Source organism: Capsicum annuum, chromosome 2 (assembly GCF_002878395.1).
Source record: "Capsicum annuum cultivar UCD-10X-F1 chromosome 2, UCD10Xv1.1, whole genome shotgun sequence".
In the NCBI taxonomy this organism is placed as follows: Eukaryota; Viridiplantae; Streptophyta; class Magnoliopsida; order Solanales; family Solanaceae; genus Capsicum; species Capsicum annuum.
The window spans coordinates 24,081,645-24,095,355 of NC_061112.1; the positions used below are offsets into that span (position 1 = coordinate 24,081,645).

The 13,711-nt window shown below is 38.2% G+C and overlaps 1 protein-coding gene across 3 annotated transcripts in view; it reads left to right on the plus strand.

Moving 5' to 3' along the window:
* LOC107857630 (villin-4) overlaps positions 1–13,711 on the plus strand; it is a 40,597-nt gene that overhangs the window by 12,917 nt on the left and 13,969 nt on the right. For all 3 annotated transcript variants that reach the window (XM_047405279.1, XM_047405281.1, XM_016702484.2), the window contains 8 exons: positions 2,292–2,454; positions 2,545–2,692; positions 2,827–2,927; positions 3,146–3,301; positions 4,552–4,620; positions 4,713–4,781; positions 4,886–5,023; positions 13,420–13,548. In XM_047405279.1, the coding sequence (XP_047261235.1) occupies positions 2,292–2,454; positions 2,545–2,692; positions 2,827–2,927; positions 3,146–3,301; positions 4,552–4,620; positions 4,713–4,781; positions 4,886–5,023; positions 13,420–13,548 (973 nt within the window). The remainder of the gene's footprint in view (positions 1–2,291; positions 2,455–2,544; positions 2,693–2,826; positions 2,928–3,145; positions 3,302–4,551; positions 4,621–4,712; positions 4,782–4,885; positions 5,024–13,419; positions 13,549–13,711) is intronic.

Sequence of the window (13,711 nt, forward strand, 5' to 3'; positions counted from 1 at the left end):
CCTAGCTGCATGTTTTAAAGCATGGAGCATTTTTAGTTCACAAATTTTGGGCAACTTTTAGCTTCTTCTTCCTTTGTCTTGTTCGACTTGAAAACTTGGTTTTCACGACCTTTTGTAGCACTTCGAAGATTTTATATCAACGCGGAAACCCTCCGTAGAATGAACTGTCAAATCATTTAAGTTTTCTTGTGATTCAATTATCCCTAATTTCCGTGACTGAGATTCTATTGTAAGGAATAATTCAAGTTCTCTTTAAACTCCACTGCCCTTAATTTCTCTAACAAGAGATTGACACTTCCATTTTTTCAATTAGAGAATTCCGTCTAAATTGTAAGTTCCAACCCATGTACGAAATAGTCTAAACTTGTACATTCTTTATCAACTATCATGCTATATCCTAAAAATAAGCTCAGTAGCTTGCAACTCTAAAAAAGTTGAGTCTAACAGTACTAATTCCATTAGTTTCAAATGATGATAAAACAACAATGATTGTGGAGTTGGAAGATTTGGCTAAGAAAGAGGAGGGTAGCGGGAGGCAAAAATCCAGTCTCCCAGCAAATGCTTTAAACTCCATGTACATGACTCACTAGCTTTTAGCATTTGCTGGGAGTTTCTTCTGACCGACATAAACCATGTGAGCAAACATGGAGTCCAGCGTCTAGCGTCTGACCCACGTCGGGGAGGGATGCTCTATACCTTGCCATTAATATAGAATCTGAACTGAGGTGGTTCCACGAAACCGAGCCTCAAAGGGCTAAATATGACCTAAGCTGGTATGTAGTTCTGCAACTTGGGTTATCCGGAACCTGTATCCGTTCGGTGCTAAATACTACTCCCAAAATATATTACTAGCTGCTCATAAATGTGCACTGATGTTTTAAAATAAAGCATGAACTAGTTAAGTTTACTGTTTTACTGATATTCTGAAATACTGGAACTAGTCATGCTAAATTTACCGAGTTCTAGGATCATGTGTTCAAAACATGTCAGATTATTCTGAAATAGATTGAAGTATGTCAAATCATGTATAATTGTTCTTCAAAAATAATAACTGAGTTCGGACTGCTGAAATCATGCATAATTGATAAAAACAAGAATAATAACAACATAATAACTTATGAACCCTAAATTTAGAAATCTCATAATTTAGACAATTGGGTTTGAACCTTAAATCATGGAAATCATGAAAATTATAACTAAAAATCTGAAACTGTGCCTCTTGGAAAAAAAAAAAAAACTGAAACTGTGGGCATGAGGGTGAAAGATAACCCTCATTTAAGTCCACATACCTGATAGCTTGAGAAATCTAGGCTGAAAGTTAGAGAATTGAACTTGGAGAAGAACCCTTGGTATTCACTGCTTGAAAGAAACTTGAGAGCGTTCTTTGTTCTTTTCTTTTTCTGACTTGGGAGATTTAATCGAGTGAATGAGAGTTTTATCGGTTGATTAACATTTAATCTTCCTTAAAAGAGTATAAAACGACGTAATATGGGGTTTAGAAAATAGGGAAAAGATTGAACTGCCTTTAAAAACGACACTGCTGGAAGTGCGTTCCACGAGTCGTGATACGACTCGTACCATGATTCCATGAGTCGTAGTCTGGGACTAATTTGGGACCTTAAATGCTTTGGACACCATGATCCTCTCCACGAGTCGTACTATAAAGTCACGACTCGTAGTTTGAGTTGTGGTTTTCATGAGCTGTTTTGAAGGGGTTTCTAGAGAGGCTACCTACGAGTCAATGTACGATTCGTAGGTTGATACCACAAGTCGTACTGGGACTTGTTTTGATCAGGTTCTATTTTAGGGACCACAATTTCATTCCACGACTCGTGATATCAATCCATGAGTTGTGGTTTGACTCATAATCCCAGAAGGAAATTTTCATCTCTCTGATCCTTATCAGTACAAGTCAGTGTACGACTCGTACTCTCATTCCACGACTCGTACAATGAGCCGTATTGGTCTGGGACTTTGATTTTTCAGATGGTTTTCGGATCTCTGTTTGGGTTTAATCATGGAAAAGTTTTGGGGTGTTACAGTTTCTGACTTTAGTAACAGACCAAAGTAAATAAAAAGCAAAATGATTTTTATCCCAGAAGTTGCACAATCATCGGGTGCAATGTTTATACTTGAGAAACGTTTCCCAATAAAGAAGGATGAAAATCTTGTTTTAACTGAGAAGTTTCAAGATGTTCCATGTGTAAGTTCTTCTGTTTTGTTTTTCTTTTGTTATGATCACCTTATAGCCTCCACATCTCAATTGTGCTGGTATTTGCTTACTTTTATAGAGCTCAGAAAGGGCAAGCAGAACCTGTTGAGATTGAGTCTTTGACAAGGGAGTTGCTAGATACGAATGGTTGCTATATAATTGATTGTGGGATAGAAGTTTTTGTGTGGATGGGAAGAAACACTTCTCTTGATGAGAGGAAAACTGCAAGTGTGGCTGCAGATGTAATATTTCATTTGTCAGTTTGGATTATTAAATATGTATCTCAACTTATATGTACCTAATCATTATCTCATTTAACTATCACCTTATAGGAATTACTCCTTGGCCTTGATAGACCAAAGTGCCATGTAGTTCGTGTAATTGAAGGGTTCGAGACTGTCATGTTCCGCTCGAAGTTTGACTCTTGGCCTCAATCAACTAATGTGGCAGTGACAGAGGATGGTAGAGGAAAGGTTGCTGGTTAGTCACTTACTGGTGGATTTCTGCTAATTCCTAGAACTTAAAGCAATCTACACTTTTGTTTCTTCATGCATTTTTTCTGAACCTCCTGATTATGATAATACTGATGTTCTCCTTCCTTCGTTGTTCTCCAGCACTTCTAAAGCGTCAAGGGCTTAATGTGAGAGGCCTAATGAAAGCAGCTCCTCCAAAGGAAGAACCTCAACCCCATATAGACTGCACAGGCAATTTACAGGTGGCTAACTTCTGTCTATTTCTATATTGATCTACAAAGATTTTCTTGAATTTTCATTTTAAAATAGAAATTACTTGCGAAGTTTAGTATGAGAGGCCTGTGAAGAAATATCTTTAACAAGAATTTTCGACGGAACATTGCATTTTCTTTAATAAGGTTTGATGGAACTTTACATTTCTGTAAAATATCTGATTCGTTGCTTTTATGTTTACGTTCAGGTGTGGCATGTGAATGGCCAGCAGAAGACTCTTCTTCAAGCATCCGACCAATCAAAATTCTATAGTGGTGACTGTTACATATTCCAATATTCTTATCCTGGAGAAGATAAAGAGGAGCATCTCATTGGCACCTGGTTTGGGACGCAAAGCGTTGAGGTAAAATTTTCGGCATTATCATTCTCTGTTTTGTTCCTGGAATAATTTTTGTGTCATACAGATCTCTATTTTAAAATTTCAATTTGAGAACTCTAGGGTAAGGGAGTTGTCCTGTAAGAGCCTGTTTGGATTGGCTTATTTTAGGTGCTTTTCAGCCAAAATAGTTTTAAAGCAGTTTTGTAGTGTTTGGGTAAAATAAAGAAGTGTTTATACAAATTTGTTTTTAAGCCAAAGTGACAAAATAGGACAAAAGCCATAAGTTAGAAATCCTAACTTATGACTTTTGGCTTATAAGCCATATAATTCATAAGCCTGTCCAAATGGGCTGTAAGTTCTGTCATAAATCTTGACGTAAAAGAAGTCCAAGGATTGTGCTTCTCGACTTGACCCTTTCTTTTGGTAAATCAAACTCGTCTGTTTCTGGTGCCAAGAAAGTGCCAGAATGAATATAATAATCAAAATATCAAGCAAGATAGCTATTCTTCTCTACTCCCATGGACGAGCTATAGAGGACAACTCTTGACCTTCCATACAAGTATTTTCAACTTCTTCAAAATGTGAGCTTTCCTCTCCTTCCATGAAATCCGAAGGAGTACTTGAAAGGTGCTATGATCCATATCTTCTCTTGGTCCCTGTTTATTGAATGTTCTGTCTCGTAGAGTTTTAACTTGCGAAGAATTGGAAAGGCAATGATCAATATAAAAAGGATACAAGAAGATTATATAAATTATAATACTTTCCATTTCAAAAAAAGAAAATTATACTCCCGAAGTCCAACTTTATGTGACCTAAGCTTATTTAGAGAGTCAAAGGAATTTTGCTTTGACCATGATTTTTCATATGCCTTTTAAATATTTTGAATTGTTAATTATTGTGATTTGTCGTACTTTTTATGTAGTTTCTTAATATGTACATTTTATTTTAGAAAGCTTGAAGATTGTATGTCCGAATTTGGACAAAAATTTAGATAGTTTGACCCTTATACTCTGGATCGTCTTAATAAAATGGAATTGGGGTGGGAGGGGGGAGTATAGAATGTAAATAGAATATCTTTCAAATTATCAAGTCAGCAAGGAAATGAATGTTAAAATCATCTAGAACTAAAAATAGCTAGCGGAGAGAAAATGGCTTTTGGTTTGGTTTGAGGAAGTAGAGTGGGAATGTGTAGCTTCTAAATGGTTCCCTTGTGCTTGTGTCAAAACTAATGTTAAACGGCTATTAAGCATCCTGCTTTCTGTTATGGAACATAGGAAGAAAGAGTTTCAGCAATTTCTCAAGCTGCCAAGATAATTGAGTTACTGAAGTTCTCAGCTACTCAGGTAATTCACTGGCATGATAATAATTCAGAATTAAATATTGATCGTTAACCTAGAGTTGATGCTGAAATTTGGTTAATATGGAAAACTTCCAGACTCGCATTTATGAAGGATATGAACCACTCCAGTTCTTTGTCATCTTTCAGAGCTTTATTGTATTCAAGGTTTGTGGAAGTGCAAAAGTATCTCGACTCATACTATTGTTTTGTCTTTGTTTAAAATCACGTTTGAACATTTATTGATAAGTTATTTCTACTAAAATTACCAGGGTGGTCTTAGCGAAGGATACAAGAAACACCTAATAGAGAAGGAACTTGCAGATGATACATATAAAGAGGATGGAATTGCATTATTCCGAGTTCAGGGTACTGGACCTGATAATATGCAATCAATTCAAGTAGAACCTGTAAGTTCATTCTGAAAGTTCATCTTCTGCGTGCATACATACCTGACGCCATACATACATACTCCCAACTGGACAATGCTTGGACTTGGTGCCAGAGATGTCATATATGTGTCTGGATAGAGTGTGAATCAATGTGGAATGTTTTCCCATTTCCAGATGATACACAAAAGGATGCTACTAGGGGGAGAAGGGTGCGGGTAGAGGTGGTTTATTTGATATGGGTGACTTAGAATTCGTCTTGTTCCTAATCTCTCTGCGCTCAATCCATCTTAGAACTATAGCTCGGAAACACCTGAAGTGTATGATGATTCGATTACCGAAATATATAAATATAACGAAAAAGGCCTCCTCTTGCTATCCTCTTTCTTTCTCTCTCCTGGTTGTATCGAGTGTGATACCCTCCAAAAATTGAATATTAAAATAGCTGATACTTGTTCCGGTTTAAATGAGATTAGAGTTTCAGATTTGAAAGTGGGCGGCGTTACTCAAGACACAGCTGAATTATCAGCATTTGGTAATTATGCATCTTCTCCACTCTGTCCAACTAACTAGGAATGAGGAGGGGAGTGGGGGTGGGGAATAACCATTTTTCAGGTACTGCTCAGATTGCTGTATATATTATTCTTTTTTAATTCCTGTTTTGTGTGTAGATTCCCTATTTATTTTAGGATCACTGTTCTCTTTATTTTCTTTCCTCTTTTAGCTGTTTTATATCGGCAATGATTAAGAGTGTTAGTTTAGATGCCAGTTCTCGTTATTATATGTTGACATTGGAAGTAGTATTTATTTTTGATAAATCAATGTTGTTTTAGTTTATCACTAGTTTCTCTTGGTTTTAATGACAAATTATGCCAGTTTCTTATTTCTTTCCTCCTCCTTGCTCACTCTAAATTCTAGCTAGCTAGCCCACCATACTTCTCTTTAAATTCTAGTGACAGGACTGGTCTTCTCTGATTTGGAGATTTTTCTTAGGAAGGAAGATGCTTCCAGATGAAAGTTTTATGGACCTTAACTTCTCACTAAGGACCTCAAATTAGCTTCCCTAGTGTTACGCTGGCCTAAGTTGCTCGGACTCGGGTGCGGGTGTCCGATTCGGGTACGGATCTAGGGGTCGGATCCTTCACGATTTCAATTTAAAGATTCGGGGATAAGGATCTAGGGATGGATACTGGTGCGGGGATTCCGCAAAAAATAATTTAAATATCTAAAAATGGAATTATAAAAAATAAATTATGAGATATCACATGGAAAACTTGAGGAGAAAATATTGTTCAAGAAGAAAATCCTGAAAGGAGATAAAAGGTAAAGTATTAACATAGAAATTTCTATACATAAGGTATTCCATTTTCTTCGATTCCACCTTAGCTTTTGTTTTGACTAAAGAATTTCTTAAATCTGTCCAGACTTTCCTAGTCGATTTTGGTCAAAGTACCCAAAATTGGTTGACCAGATTGGATGCGGATCCCGCACCCACACCCATGTCGTGTCGACACGGATGCGGCACCGAAAGTGAAGAGTCCGAGTAACTTAGACGCTTGCCACTTTACTAGTACTTTTCACAGAAGTGTCATCCTGTAGATGACATGATTTGACTTGTCAAATCTTTCCTTAGATTCTTGTTGTAGTCCGAAATTCATTTGTCTAGTGTGCCCTCCCATTTTTGTGTATTTAACTTGTTGTAAAGATTAAGAATTAGTCTGACAGTGTAATGTACTTGCAGAAGTAATAGAATATATTTATATTATTTTTAAATTCTTGCAAAGAAATATTATTTTATTAAGAAAACATCAAACTACTTGAGTTGGAATGCTTGAGAGCTCCTTTGAAGGGCTGAAGTAACAACTTTTGAAACGAAGGAATCCTAGATGAATGACATTTGTTGAATTCCTGCAACCTACTTGAGGATGTAATATACAGAATTACTCTATACATATATGGGTGGAGGTAGCATGTTTTAGGTGAAATAGTTGAATTGCGTGCAAGCCCGCTAGGATATCAAAGTTATAGAAAGGAAGAGTTCTTATTAAATCTTGCCATTATAGTATGAACTGGGTATAGGTCTTAAGAAATGTCTAGTAAGAGAAACTCCTACTTCTCTCTAGAATCTACGAAGGAGAGAATGTCTTTCAAAGAAGCCTTAGCATGGCCTTCTCTAGGCTTAGGGGGTAACGTCAGAAGAAAGATCCATGGATAGAACCCAACATCTTACCGCCAGAAGACTTCATTTTGAAGTGAAAAAGTTTTTTGAATTCTTGGTTGGTTGGTGGTTCCTTCATCAAATGGGAACAAGGAAGCTTGATTGAGAAAAAAAGTTAAGGAACGAAACAGCTTCTCCAATAGCCCTGTTGAATAGGCGGACGAAGGCTTTTTCCAAAAGTCTTTTTTGTCTTGTAAATGCATTTTTTCCTATTTATTGGGTATTGATCTTTTCAAAAAAGGTGGGTAATCTTTGTGTGGGGGCTTTGTGAATGTGATATGCAACTTGCACGACATGTCTAGGGTGAGAATTTTAGTGAAAAAGGGGAGAAGATACATGTTTCGATTAAGGTGGATGATAAAAAAATGGAGTATAGAGTGTGGCTTTCCATGGAGTTTCATGCCATGAAACTGAAAGTAGATAGGGAGGAATTCAAAGTTTATAGTAGGAGAGGAGGTGGTCTTAGAGGAGACAAGACGGGTAATAAATTTGTGAAGGAGGTGAGGTCGGAAGCCATGGGAAGGCAATCAGATGTGGGGATGAAGAAAGAGGGAGAGGGAAATTTCGAAAATTGGAAAGGGAGGCAAAACTCTAATTTGGAAAAAGGCCTCCCTATCCTCGGGTAAGTGACACAAGGAAGAGAGAGATTAAATTGGCTTAAATTAAAAAAAAAAAGAACAGTAATTTTTCTACTGAACCATTGGAATCTTTTTTCTCAAAAATGAGTTTCGTTTTCCTAATAGCCGGCAGTCGGAGGTCGAATATCAGTGGTTGAAAAACTTGTATCGAGGCTCGGATCTGAGGCATGAGCCAGACGACACAAATGGTTGCCCTGATTTCGGCATGGGTGTAGAAAGCAACGGGATTCCAGGCCAGAGAAGCCTCCATCTAGCTGGAATCACTATTCCGGCGACTTTGAAATCAAAGTTTCGAGATTGGGTTGTTGTCATTTGGATTGGAATAATTTTTCTAGGCAACTACAGGTGATGTTACTCTGACTGGTTCAAGGGCTGGATTAGATATGGTGGTTTCATCGGTGCCGAAAAGAGACTCTGCAGTTGCTGTAAACGTTGTTTTGGGGCCTATTTGCCCAGATTTCAAAAACAAAATTGGATTTGTTAGTTGCTTGTTAGTTCTAAAGGTGATTGTGGTGATGCTTAAGGAGTAAATGCACTTCCCTTAACATGTGTTAAGGTTGGAAAAGTCATGTCTAGATGGGTGGATGGGAAACATCTTTGATTGGCGGAACTTTTAGGAGTGGTTTTTGAAGGGGAGGAGGATAGGGTGCTAGATTTGCTTCGACACATTGAAAAAGAAGCAAGAAGAGTTAAAATGAGAGGAGAAAGAAGGTCCTAGGGGGAAGCAAGGGTGTTCAGTTAAGGATAATGAGGGAGAAAGAAAACTGATAACATATGAAAAGAGAGATAGAAGGAAAGGTTAAGGGTCTCAGGGAAGGAAAAGAGTGGGGTAGAAATTAATTTTGTTATCCAAAATTATTTCATGCAATGTGATGATTTTGAACGACCCTAATAAGAGTGCCACCATCAAAGTAGGGTTTAGAGAATGGGAGGCAGATGTGATATGTATCCAAGAAACAATAATGGAGATTTGACGAAGAGTTTCATTAGAAAAGTGTGCGTGCGTGTGTAGGGGGAGGGGGGATTGGGTGAAGTATGATTATATTCCGATGGGAAAGTATAAGTGGAATACTTTTGCTTTGGAATGATAGAAAGGTGGAGCGTAAGGAGGTCAACAAGGGGTAGTTTATGTTAGGGGCTCAATTTAGAAACTTTGGCAATGGAATGGAGCAGGGTTTTGAGGGCATCTATGGTTTGGTAGAGGAGGGCTCAAACCAAAGTTTTTGAGAAGAATTAGGAGATAGTTTGGGGAGGTGGGATATGCCTTGGGTGCTAGGTGGGGATTTTAATACCATTAGATTCTCATAGGAGAGAATGGGGGGTAGGGCTGTGTCAAGGGCAATGGACGAGGAGTTGGTGTTTATTGATAACCATTCTCTTGTGGATTTTCATTTGATAGGTGCCTCTTATACTTGGTCCAGGTCAAAGAACTCTTCTTCCGGATTGAGACTAGATAGATTCCTTGTGTCCACTTCTTGGGAGTTGCTCCCAATGTGATTCAAATCCCTCTTCCAAGATTGATTTTAGATCATTCTCCTATCTTCTTGTTGGATTGTAGTAGAGAAAGACAAACATGGTCCCTTTTTATTTGAGAACATATGGTTAAGAGTGAATGATTTCAAGGATAGAGTAGCTGGATGGTGGGGCAGTTATGCGGTGGAGGGGCGCTTCTTTTTTAGGCTTGCCAAAAAGTTGAGATTGCTCAAGAAAGACTTAGAGAGTGGAACAATGAAGTGATTGGTGGGGTAGAGGTGAAGATGAGGGAGATCATTATTGAAGTGGGGGAGTTAAAGAGGTTTGAAGCAGAAAGGGAGTTCGAACTGAGGGAGAAGGAAAGAAAATCGAGGTTGAAAAGGAGCCAGATGAATTGGTTTTAGCTCAAGAAACTAGTTGAGACAAAAATCGAGGGTGTTATGGTTGGAGGAAAGGGATTCTAATACAATTTTTTTCATCGGGTAGGGTAGCTAATAGGAGGAGTTTTGTAAAATCGATAGATGTATAGGGTGGCGCATATGGGGGAGAGGAAGTAGAAGGGGCAATTGTAGATTATTACAAACATTTGTTTGAGGAAGAAGCGAACTGGATGCCTAAGTTGGGGGTTAGGTTTTAGTCATATTGAGGGGGAGGAGTTTGAGTGGTTAGAGAGGGCAATCGAAGAGGAAGAGGTGAAGAGGGTGTGCGGGTGAGAAAGCTCCAGGGCTTGATGGATTCTCTGCCTTTCTTTCGGCATTGTTGGAATATGGTTAGAGCTAATGTGATGGGTAATATTATTGAGTTTCAAGAGAGGGGTGAATTCAAAAAGAGCTTTTCAATGCTTCATTTATTTTCATTATCTCTAAACGTGAGAAAGCTTCATGCATGAAGGATTATAGGCCTATTAGTCTAGTGGGAAACATTTATAAGATCATCTCTAAGGTGCTTTCCATAAGACTTAAAAAGGTGCTAGATAAAACTGTATCTTCTTTGCAAAATGCTTTTGTGGAAGACAGACAAATTTTGAATGCAACTTTGTTGGCAATGAAGTGGTAGATTCAAGGAGAAAGCAAGGAGTGCTAGGTGTGTTGTACAAGCTTGATCCGAGAAGGTCTACGATTATGTGAGCTGGAGTTTCCTACATTTCATAGGCCTACGATTATGTGAGCTGGAGTTTCCTGGATTTTATCGTGACTCAGATGAGATTTGTGGAAAGATGGAGAAAATGGACTAGATTTTGCATTTCTTTCGTTAGATATTCAGATTTAGTGGACGACAATCCATGCGGATTTTTTTGGAGTTTAGGGGCCTAAGACAAGGGGATCCTTTATCTCCAAGCCTGTTCATCCCAGTTATGAAAGCTCCGAGTAGAATGATGGATAAAGCTGTCATAGGAGGTTTTTTTAAAGGGATTTAATGCAACAATTGAGGTGTTGGGACAATCTTAGTTTCCTACTTATTCTTTGCAGATAATACTTTGGTTTATGAACCAACTGGATCATTTAGGCCAAGTGCTTACTTGGTTTCAGGTGGTGTCAGTCGCCAGGCCTTAAAATTAACCTAAGTGTAAGATTTTTTCAGTCGGGGAGGTGGCTGACATTGGGATGCACGCTCAGGTTTTGAATTGCACGGTGGGGCTCTTCCTACTACCTATCTTGGACTACCACCGAGGGCTTCAAACTAGGATGTTTTGGTGTGGAATTCGGTTCTTCAGAGGGTTGAGAAGAGATTAGCGAGGTGGCAAAAATGATATTTGTCCAAAAGAGGAAAAGAGGTGCTTATTAAGAGCACTTTATCGAGTATACGCACTTTTTTCATGTCTTTGTTTCAAGCTCCAACTCCAGTCTTGAGGAATATTGAAGAGGCTGTAGAGAAATTTTCTTTGGGATGGGGCGGATGGAGTCCTGTTTTCATGTATTACTTTGATCTTGTTAACTATTCTTTATCTTGAGCTGGGGGTCTATCGGAAACAGCCTCTCTACTTCTTCGGAGGTAGCGGTATGAAGTGCGTACATTTTACCCTCCCCAGACCCCACTTGGTGGGAATACACTAGGTTTGTTGTTGTTGTTGTTGTTGGGGCGGATGGAGTAAAGAAATTTCACTTGGTGCATTGAAAGACTGTCACATCTTATAAAAAATGGGGAGGTCTAGAGATTAAAGATTTGGTGCTTTTTAAGGAAGCTTTGTTGGGAAAATGGCTTTGGCGTTTCGGGGGTGGAGATATACAAGCCTTTTGGAGAGGGGTGATTGTTGATAAATATGGGGGTAATGGAAGGGGAAGGGAGAACTAGAGATGTTACTATGCCTTTTGGGTGTGGTTTGTGGAGGCATATAATGAAGGGATAAGATGATTTCAACAAACTCTGTATAGAATGTCATGCTAAAGGAACCTGTCGGTCCAACAAATTAAGAGATACTTGGTGGAGAGACGTTTTGGGATTTGTGATTTAGAAGGCATTTTCATGATTGGGAGGTGACCGAGCTCTAAAGGTTGATGGCATCCTTTACAGGCAAGTCAATTCGGTGGATGAACCTGATGCTTCGTGGGGGGGTTTGATGAACAATGGAGCTTTCTCTGTTAAATCTTTCTATTAGAAACTCCTAATTAGGGAGGAGGTTGTGTTTTCATGCATGCAATTGGATAGCATTGGTGCCAATGAAGGTGTGTTTTTTCTCTTTACTAGCATCTAAAGGGGTGATTTTGATGGCGGAAAACCTTAGAAAACATAAGGTTGTTTGTGTCAGCTGGTGTTACATGTGTAAAGAGACGAGAAGAAGTGGATCATCTTCTCATACATTGTGCCTTTACCATGAGATTATGGTGGCATATGCTTTGATGGTTCAGAGTTTCCTGGGTTATGCCAAAATTTGTGGAAGATTTAATGTTTTGTTGGGGAAGCAGGAATAGGAGGAGAAGACATACGACATGGAATTTGGTCCCTCTTGTGTCTGTGGGTTATTTGGGATGAGAGGAGTAGGAGAGCTGTTGAGGGGGTAGAGTCGAGTTTTTTTCAAGTGAGGAATAACCTTCGGTCTCTTATTTTCTTTTGATGCACCCATAAAATCCCTAGTTGTATAGAAGAATGGGTGGACTTTGTGGAGAATCAGATTTTATAGATTCTTTACCTTTTGTTTTTTCCTTTGTATATGGCCAACTCGACCTTGTTTATGAATGAAATACACTTACCTTATCAAGAAAAAAAAAAGAGTTTGTATTAACTGAGTTGTTTATCAAATATTTTATGGAAAAGGGCCAAATATACCCATGACCTGTACTATTGGAAATAGTTTAAATATACCCTCCGTTTCACTATCCATTAATTAAGACCCTACCACTATACTACGCAAAAATATAACCCTAATTTAAACGGAAGAACATGTGGCAGATTAGGAATAAAAAAGACCCACAATTTTAAATACCCATTCAACTAAAGCCCACATTTTTTACGAACCCATGCTCAATAATTGAAGCCCCACATATCCATCTCATAATCTCGTTAAAAGGAGGGGCATTTTTTAACCACGACGGACAATTGAGGCCCACTAGGTGTAATATGGGGCACTTTTAACCCGAAAATTAACGGTAAGGGCAATCGGGGTCCAATAGGTGGAAGGAGGCAAATTTAAACCATTTCCTATATGGTAGGGGCATTTTTGACCCGTTTTAAAATAATTTAAGATGTCCCAATTTGGATATGGAATGTGTGTAACATGAAATGATAGGAGTAATTAATAAATCATTGAATATATGAGATATACCATATATTATTCCTGAAAGTGTCATGTTTGTGTATAACACTTCGTGAGTTTTAAACGTCTTCGTATGTGGTTCTTCAGCAAAACAATTTTTGGATTTTTAAATTAGGTTTTGCAAGTTCTCTCTTAACATTCTTTTCTTTTTTTAAGATCTTGATAGAAAGGAAGCAAATAGTAGATAGGTAGTCCAGTTAATTACAATCGAGGTGTCATTGGTTTGAGGAAATTTATTGACCTTTATTGTCTGTTGTGCTAAGATTAATCTTCACTTTCCTACATAGTGTCTGGCTAAAGAATCATAATTTTCTTTTTTCCTTTTTAATGAAATCAGGTGGCTTCATCTTTGAATTCCTCATATTGCTACATATTACACAGTGGCTCCTCAGTCTTCACATGGACTGGAAATCTTACCACCTCTGAGGATCAGGAACTTGTTGAGAGGCAACTGGATCTTATCAAGGCAAGTTTTCATGGAATGTTTTCCCATAGTAAACATGTATTACTTGATCTTTTTTATCTGCAAGCTAAACAAATATGCTTGAGGGTCTTCGCTTTTACTGTTTGTTTTTTGAAAACTTTGCTGCACAACCCTCTAACAAGAGACAGTCAAACTGAACCAGTTT